This window comes from Aegilops tauschii, chromosome 4 (genome assembly GCF_002575655.3).
Source record: "Aegilops tauschii subsp. strangulata cultivar AL8/78 chromosome 4, Aet v6.0, whole genome shotgun sequence".
Classification (NCBI taxonomy): Eukaryota; Viridiplantae; Streptophyta; class Magnoliopsida; order Poales; family Poaceae; genus Aegilops; species Aegilops tauschii.
Genome location: NC_053038.3, coordinates 494,291,076 through 494,300,005, shown reverse-complemented (window position 1 = coordinate 494,300,005; position 8,930 = coordinate 494,291,076). Strand labels below are relative to the sequence as shown.

At 51.5% G+C, this 8,930-nt stretch overlaps 1 protein-coding gene across 1 annotated transcript; it reads left to right on the top strand.

The window, feature by feature from the left end:
- Window positions 1-2,129: 2,129 nt before the first annotated feature.
- Window positions 2,130-3,575, top strand: LOC109750364 (probable signal recognition particle 43 kDa protein, chloroplastic). Its single transcript, XM_020309330.4, has one exon. The coding sequence runs from the start codon at window positions 2,202-2,204 to the stop codon at window positions 3,378-3,380; it is 1,179 nt and encodes a 392-aa protein (XP_020164919.1). The 5' UTR covers window positions 2,130-2,201; the 3' UTR covers window positions 3,381-3,575.
- Window positions 3,576-8,930: the final 5,355 nt, after the last annotated feature.

Below are 8,930 nucleotides of genomic sequence, written 5' to 3'. Positions count from 1 at the left end.
TACAAAGTTCAAACAATAAACATATATGAGTTCATCTCAAATATCGGTATACACTCAACATTTCATATGTGTTCATCTAAACATCTCATATGTATTCATCTACAAGAATCTCAACATCTCCTCCTCACACAATGAATAAATGATTGTAAATTCTCATATATATCTAGTATGTCATATGTGTTCAAGTAAATCAACATCTCATATTTCAAATAAACTCAACATTTAATATGTATCTAAAAAATATCAACATCTCACATATAGCTACAAAACTCAACATCTCATAATTATCTACAAAACTAGGCATCTCATATATATCTAAAAAATATATACAATCTACGTTTCACTAACAAGAATCATATAGTGTGTGTGGGGGGGGGGGGATCAAAGGTTCCACCTGATCTTGGGCAAACAAAGATCCAAACCAAGCAAATCAAAGGTTCCACCTAATCTTGGGCAAATCCCTAAAAATGCAACGAATTAACGGAGGAAAAGAAAGGGAACGGAGGAGTTTACCTAGTAGGAGGGATTGGAGATCGAATCCGGGCCTCAAAACTTCAGATCTGAGAGGGGTGTGTGGGGGGGGGATCCTAAGGGGGCGCCGCCGCCGCCGCTCTCTGTAAACAGAGCAACTTCCTCAGAGGGGGAAGAACTGCTGAGAGGGGCTGGCCCGATGCGGCATAAGTCAATGTGCAGCGCCCAAGCGATAGGCGCTGCACTTTACACAGTGTGGCGCCCAAGCCTTAGGCGCTGCAGTGCTGTCTGTGGGACCGCAACTGGACCAGGGCTGCCACGCTGGCAGGAGGTGCGACGCCCAAGGGAAGGGCGCTGCATAGTAGTGTGTGGCGCCTCGCTGTTGGGCGCCACACGAAAGGGTCAGCAGAGTGAATTTTTTTCGAAAGCAGGTCAGTTTGTGATTTGATTTCGCCCTCAGGTCAAATATGTGATTTCTGCCCCGCTGCAGCACCCACCGCACCGCCACAGTAGCTGCACGCAACGATCCATTACTGCACAGCACGCCGTCATTGCATCGCCTTACTATTGCAGGCACCGCCTCTTTTGCAAGCTAGCAATGGGCCGCGCAAGGCCCACCACCATCCAATGACGTTGGTGCTGCATAAGAGGTGTCTATGCTATAATGACGAATGCACCCTGCCATTCATGTTTTTTTTAGCAGCACCCTGCCATTCATGTTGAAAGCAAGCCGCCAATGCTGCAACGACAAGGTTGGAGAGGACTGCCCTATTGCCTATCAGTGTATGCCTTCCCCAAATGGAGGTGACAAGGTTCGTGGGCGACGCTGAAAGCCAAAGAACAATGACCGATGCTACAACGTGGCCTCCACCGGCTGAAAGCCGAGGCAAATGCTACAAGCTGGAGACCTGCTGCTATAGGCTGACACGCGCCCCTGCTGTGAACACTGGAGGCGGTGCCGCTGTCTACCCGGGGTGCTGCAAGGTGTCGTTAGCTTCTACATGGGGCGACCCACCCATGCTCCGATTGTTGTTGACGTCGTGCCGCAAGAGGAAATGATGAGAGTGCTGCGAGCGGAGGTTTTCTCTCTGAGTTTGCAGTATATTGTGTTGTCGAAGTATTTGCCAATGCGAGCGAGGGGGACGACACAACGAAGTAGTTAGAGTTCAATCTAACGGTTACGCGTGATTCAATCGGGCAGCTGGCGAGGCGGCAGATCTCTGGATAAATAACAACAGTTTGTCTAATTCACATCTAGATGTTTTTTAAGGATGTCACATCTAAGCTTCCACAAATATACTCCCTCCGTTTCATAAGGATGTCCAATCTGTTTGTGGTCTTGTCTAGGACACATCTAGATGTGACATAGTTATGTCACATCTAAACTAATGTCCACTCTGTTTGTGGTCTATTTTTTTTTTCTAATTTTTTTGTTTCTTATTGCTACATTATATATTTGTGGGAGTTTAGATGTGACATCCTTAAAAAATATTTAGATGTGAATTAGACAAACTGATAACAAATTATCTTCAAGCTAAAAAAAGCATCACCTTCAAGCTAAAAAAATTAAGATAATTAACAAATTATCTCTACCGTTCATTTGCCGATGAACAGCTCAGATTTGCCTGGAAAATTCAGAACCCCATCGCCTTATCCTCTCAACCAGACCCATCATCTTCCTCCTCCACACGCGCGCATCAGTCACCGGCCACAAGCCTCCTCCCGCCCCAATGGAGGCCGTCCTGCGACATCCATCCCTTTCCCGCCTCAAAGCCCCGAACCCAGCTGCTCACAGAACCCAGCACCTCTCCATCACCGTCCCTCGCCGTTCTCGCGTCCCCAAGCGCCGCCTCGCCGCCGCCGCTGCGCTGTTCCAGGACCAGACCAACCCAAGAACCGCGGCAGCAAGCAAGGGGGGCGATGAAGAAGACGAGGAGGGGTACGGAGAGGTGGACCGCATCGTCTCCAGCCGAACCGTCAAGAACGCGGTGTTCGCGGAGGACGGCTCGGCCACCACCGTCACCGCCACCGAGTACCTCGTCGAGTGGAAGGACGGGCACGAGCCGACCTGGATCCCGGCGGAGGCGATAGCCGCGGACGTAGTGGCGGAGTACGAGACGCCGTGGTGGGATGCCGCCAAGAAGGCCGACGCGGATGCGCTGGGCGCGCTGCTGGCGGACGAGGCGCTGCGGCGGGACCCGGACGCCGAGGACGCGCAGGGGCGCACCGCGATGCACTTCGCGGCGGGGCTCGGGTCCGAGGAGTGCCTGCGCTTGCTCGCGGAGGCGGGGGCGGACGTGGGCCACGCGGAGCGCGCGGGCGGCGGGCTGACGCCGCTGCACATCGCGGCGGGGTACGGCCGGGCGACGGGCGTGCGCGCGCTGCTGGAGCTGGGCGCCGACGCGGAGGGCCCCGACGGGAAGGGCCGGACGCCGCTGGAGCTGGTGCAGGAGGTGCTGGCTGCGACGCCCAAGGGCGTCCCGGCGGCGTTCGAGCGGCGCCAGGCGCTCGAGGCGGCGGCGAAGGAGCTGGAGAAGGCCGTGTACGAGTGGGGCGAGGTGGAGAAGGTGGTGGACGGGCGCGGCGAGGGCAAGTGGCGGGAGTACCTGGTGGAGTGGCGCGACGGCGGCGACCGGGAGTGGGTGAAAGCGCCGTGGGTGGCGGAGGACCTGGTGAAGGACTTCGAGGCCGGGCTGGAGTACGGCGTCGCGGAGGCCGTCGTGGACAGGAGGCAGGCGGCGGACGGCGACGGGGACGGCAGGTGGGAGTACCTCGTCAAGTGGGTGGACACCGAGGAGGCGACGTGGGAGCCCGCGGAGAACGTGGATGCCGAGCTCGTGCAGGAGTTCGAGCGGCAACAGCCGGGGAACGGTGGCGCTGCACCGCCGGCGGAGACATTTGCCGGGTGACGGCGGCCGTCGATCGTACTCGGTTCGCTCTTCGGTTTTGTCGTGTCGATGGGACGTCGCAGTATGTATCCTTAGCGATCGAAGAGATTTTTGTGTGATTATATTAATTAAGAAAACATCCCCATGAGATTTAGACATTGCAATCTTCAACAATGATGAAGAGAGCACTGGTTAGAAGGACCGTGATTTCCCTAACTCATCAGGATTCAAATCCTAGACTTACATTGATACTCATATTTTTTGAATTTGTTTTAGGTCTTTTAGCGATGTGCGTTCGGAGAAGTCGTTCTTGTCTACTGTAAGGACGTATGTGCCGACTTCATCAATCTCAAATGAAGTGTCGGCTCAGTCTATCGGGGATGTTTATAGGAGTAGAATGTGCATGTGTGTTCATAGGGATGAGCGTACGTGTATACGTGTGAGCATCTGGGTCTTTACTATGTTAGCTCACAAAAATCATAGTACAAAGAAATGTGGCAGCAGCGGCTTGCATGCGATGGTGCGCGCCAACTTGAGGAAGACAATGTCATATCGCCAACGCTCGACGGTCGACGTGCCCAAATTTCGATCGGTCATCAAGCAGCCGTGCGATTTGGCCCACATCATCGTCTTTCTTCCCTGTCCCGATACCAGACAGCGCAGAGCCCGAGAGCGCCTCTTCCCTGCCACAGTTCATATGGATGTGCCGACTCAGTCTCGGAGGTGCTTATAGGGGTACCGCGTGTGTATACTCAGTCTCGGAGGTGCTTATAGGGGTACCGCGTGTGTATGTTCATATGGATGAGCGTACGTGCATATGTATGAGCGTCTACGTCTTTACTATGTTAACTCATAAAAACTATACAAAGAAATGCGGCAACAGCGGCTTGCATTCCATCATGCGAGCCAACTTAAGGAAGATAATGTCATATGGACAGCGCTCGCCGGTCGAACGGCCCAAATTTCGATCGGTCATTGAGCAGTCGTGCGATTTGGCCCACGTCATCATCTTTCTTCCCTCGCCTCGATACTAGACAACTGCCCGAGAGTGTTGTCCCTGCCACACTTTGTTGCAGGAACAACCCGACGTTCATGGCACCGCTCGCTTCCCCGCTGCTGCATCGGTACTAGCTCGTCGCCTCGACTCAAATCGTCGACGAGGATGCTCGCAGCGCTGCTTGAAGTGCAAGGGGAGAAAGCCCCTCACAACACATCCGAAGCGGTGCCTGCATCCACCTCCGACTAGCGGCGGGGTCACGCCTCACAACAACCTCATCTGTCACGGTTGCTCGCGACGACAAAGCAGTGCATCGTCTTCGGCGCCGGTGGGTGCCGGTTGCAACACCCCGTGCCCCCTGTCGTCTCCAACATCTGCAGGTGTCGGCCCTAGCAAAAAAGGTTGCCGGTTGTAGCAAAAATCCCAACGCCGGTCGTAGCAAAACACCAACCATCACGGATCCCCACAAAAAAACAGTCGTCGCGCCGGTAGCAACACCCAGGTTGGCTAGTTCCAGCATCCATGACCACGGTTGCAGCAAAAATGGTTGACACTACCGCCGTCGCAACACGGCTGTCGCCGGTGCTAGCTATCTCTGTCGCCGGTTGCAGCACTGGTTTTTCCCGTTCCAACACTAGCCTGGCCGGTTGCAGCAAAACAGTTGATGTCATCGTCGATGGTAGCTGCCGCTGTCACCGGTTGTAGCACTGGTTTGGCCGGTACGAACACTACGCTGGCTGGTTGCAGCAAAACGACCGATGTAGTCGCCGGTTCCAGCGCTAGCTGGCCGGTTGCAACAAAACCAGTTGCCAGTTCCAGCATCGCCGTTCGCAGCAACGTCCGACTGCTGGTCGTGTCCATCTCCGGGGCGAGAGGGCCGTCGGGGAGCAGGAAGGGGAGGGAGGCGACCACATGGAATGATGGAGAAAAAAAAGAGGAGTAGCCCGTCAGAGAGGGAGGGAAGAGGAGCGGAGGGGAGATGTCAGTGGTGGGGCTCACCGGAGAAGCCACGACACACTCGGTGGAGCTAGGAAGAGAGAGAAGGCAGAGCGGAGATGGGTTGGATATAAAGGATGTGTGTGTGGGTATCTGCATGTGGGCCCCTATGGATGCATGGCTACATTGGAGGGTGGGGGATGTGGGATTTGGCACCAATCAACAAGTGTGTGCGCGACCCGCCGAGACTTGGCCGGTCGGCCGATCTACAACGTTTACCTTCCATATAGTCTTTCATTTTCTCTCCCACGATTTAACAATTTTTTCAGTCATCCAAGAATTCTTCTGCCTTACTCGATTTTACCTCACTAAATTGTTCATGTAAACCTAAAATATATATTCATCATGACGTACATCCAGCCGATATGGTTAATGGGCCGAATTCACTATCCAAACTAAATATATGTTACTATGCACATATAATTTTACCTTTTTTTGTTTGAAGATGTGTGTTTGAAATTTTATGGCATGATTGATATATGTTGTGCTTGTGCCATCCAATTTCCAGATTTTATTAAGAATTATATTTCTAGAAGGGAGGAGTACCAAGAGTGCGCTCACATGTAACCCAACTGGGAATTACAAAAGCAAGTCTTATAGGCAGGCAAACGGTTAACGATAATTCATCTCTGAGCCCGCCTCATCTAACCTTGGTGAATAGTAAAATCATTAAAACCCGCAAAAAGATTCAAAAAATTCTGATTTTTTTATGGTGCAACATGCTTGAGTGTGTGATGCTCGTGCTAAATTTGGTGAAATTTGGACATTCGAGGAGCCTGTGAGAAAAAAAAAACAAAATGACCTTCGAACAGTGCGGAATTTAAACTTTCTCGCATATCTGAATTTTTTTTTGGCCAAGAGCTTCTCAAATGTCCAAACTTGACCAAATTTGGCGCGGACATCACGCACTCAAGCATCTTTCACTACATAAAATGAAATTTTTTCTTAATTTTTTCACTATTTTTAACGAATTTACTATTCGCACCCGGGTCATCAGAGCCCGGGAGCGAAAACGTCGCTCCCGCTCCCTAACCTAAAGGGCTCTCTCCGACGACACTGACTATTCGACTAGATAGCTTGGGTAAGAGGGCCACCCTAACATACATCAATTTCATCCCTCAATTGATCATTGTCAATAAACAATGCAATGTTGTATCTATATCTATACCAATATAAAACGACTCAAAGGAGCAGATTCAACAAATCTCAGCCATCAAACAACGTCAATTCAGTGACCTATATTGCTTCAATGCCGAGGGCTCAACATGTTTAGCATGCAATTAATAACATACAAAATATAGACTATCCACATAATTAACTTGTAATGATATCCTACCTAATATTAACTTGCAAGTAATTTTCTGCTTAATATCAACATGTATATTAATTTTCTGCCATATCAACCTGCATTGCACGTACCCGGGTAATTACCATCGAACGTATCTAAAAGATATGATCTGAGCGTATCTCAAGGATACGCTTACCAAGCGGAGCTTTAACTCTCACGCAAGGACTCTATATAAGCACAACATCATCCATCCTCCTGGACATACTCTGCCCATCTCTGGTCCTAGAAAACGAAACCCAACACTATCTACCCATCCTCGAGCTTTATTAAGAAACCATCACATACCATGGACGCCAGGCATGCCACCCTGTGTTTCCTCCTAGTTCTCGTGTTGCACGGAAATCCTACTGCAGTGGCCGGTTCGTGTTCGCTCTTCGTTTTAAAATAAGTGTCGCTGATTTAATACAAAATTATGGATGGAGGGAGTACATTGTTGTGAATTTTATGAACATTTTCGTGTGTTGAGATAATACTTATGTGTTGTTTTCGTGCAGAGGATTGCAGATACAGGAACGATAAGCTGCCGCTATGCCAGGACGTTTTGTGCAAGACGCAGTGCTGGCTGGAAGGGGCGGTGGTGAACGCCGAAGTAAAAGAGTCCAGATGCGTGGGATCAGGGCCAGGCTCCACCTGCTACTGCCTCTTCTGCAAAAAAGACTGAACCTTCTTAAGGTTCCTGCCTAGCGTCAAGGCCATCCCTAGAGACGAAATCCTACCGAGTTGAATTGTTGTTTAAAATCGTGTACTAGCCAGTAGTGTTATCCTTTTTTGGGAAATCAGTGGATCCTTTTATATCTATCTAGTTTTGCGGGGTAGGAAATCAAACAGTGAATCAAAAAAGGTAAACGTTTGTAGCCGGTCAGCCGGCCAAACTTTCCGCTGGCTTGCGCCACGCTGGTTCGCTCGCCACGATTCTTCCCAACTTACGCGACGGGTGAACAGAGTAAATTGCACAAAACCACCAGTTTGAAGGTCAGGTTTGCGAAAAACACTACAATATATTTGTTTTTCAGAAAACACCACGTCTTATGTAATCTTTTTGCAAAAATCACTGATCGGCGGATTAGGGTCGTTTGAACGTGTTTATGACATATGGGCCCGATTTTTGCTGATGTGGCATAACGGTTCACAAGTAACGACTTTAGACAGAGTTTGTTCTAAATTCACAAAATAGTCCCTGGTATTTTACAAGAACACTCTTCATTCAAAACAAAAGAATGCAATCAGCCCCATCTTGATGCGTGCCTCCTCTTCTCTCCTCCCCTGAGGTGAACCTCGCCATGACGGCTCGAGCTGCAGGTGCGGCAAGCAACAACAGGTGCAGCTAGAAGAAGGCGAGCAACAGCGGCGGGCTGGGTTGCATGTGCAGGCGCTGAAGCTCGCGGCCGCGGTTGGCGACCCAGACGACGGCCACCGAGGAGATGGAGTTGACTGGTCCACTCCTACTCGTGTGCGCACGGCGGCGCATCCGGTGACGGGGACCGGCAGTGTAGAGCGGAGCGGCGTGTTCAGCGACGGCGACCGAGGGTGTAGAGCGCGGCGGCGCATTCAACGACGCGCGCCTGGCAGCACCGTTGCCGGAGCAAAGCTTGCTAGCGCCCAGCCTCGACGACATGTCGTACGTGCGCCCCTCCATCCCCCACCCTCCAAGCGCGTGGTAGTCGCCGTTGGCCTCCCCCCTGCCGCAGTTTGCCGCCGTCGTGGGGCGGAGAAGAGGAGAGAGAGCGGCGGCGGCTCGATCCAGATCGAGGTCGGCTTAGCGGGGGCTCGATCCAGATCGAGGTTGGCGCGGCGGCGGCTCCACCCAGATCGAGGACGGCGCGGCGGAGGCTCCAGCCAAATCAAGGACGGCGCGACAGTTGAGCGTCGCGGTTGGGCTCATCGCTGGTTGCCGGCGGGGGAGATGGAGGGCGACGGCGTGGGTGGGCATCGAAGGGAATTTTGACCAGTCATATTTTCACAGAGAGGGGAGAGAGATGGAGAAGAAGGGAGGGGTGCATGTGTAAAATTTACGTCACGTAGGCAAAAATGGGTCCCATATGTCATACTCTCAGTTAACAAAGCCAAATCCGCCGATTAGTGTTTTTTGCAAAAACATTACTGAAGACATGGTGTTTTCTGAAAAAAAATGTATTGTAGTGTTTTTCGCAAACCTAACCTTCAAACTAGTGGTTTTGTGCAATTTACTCCGTGTGAACATGGTGGGTCCCGTGTGACTGGCCCTTTTCTC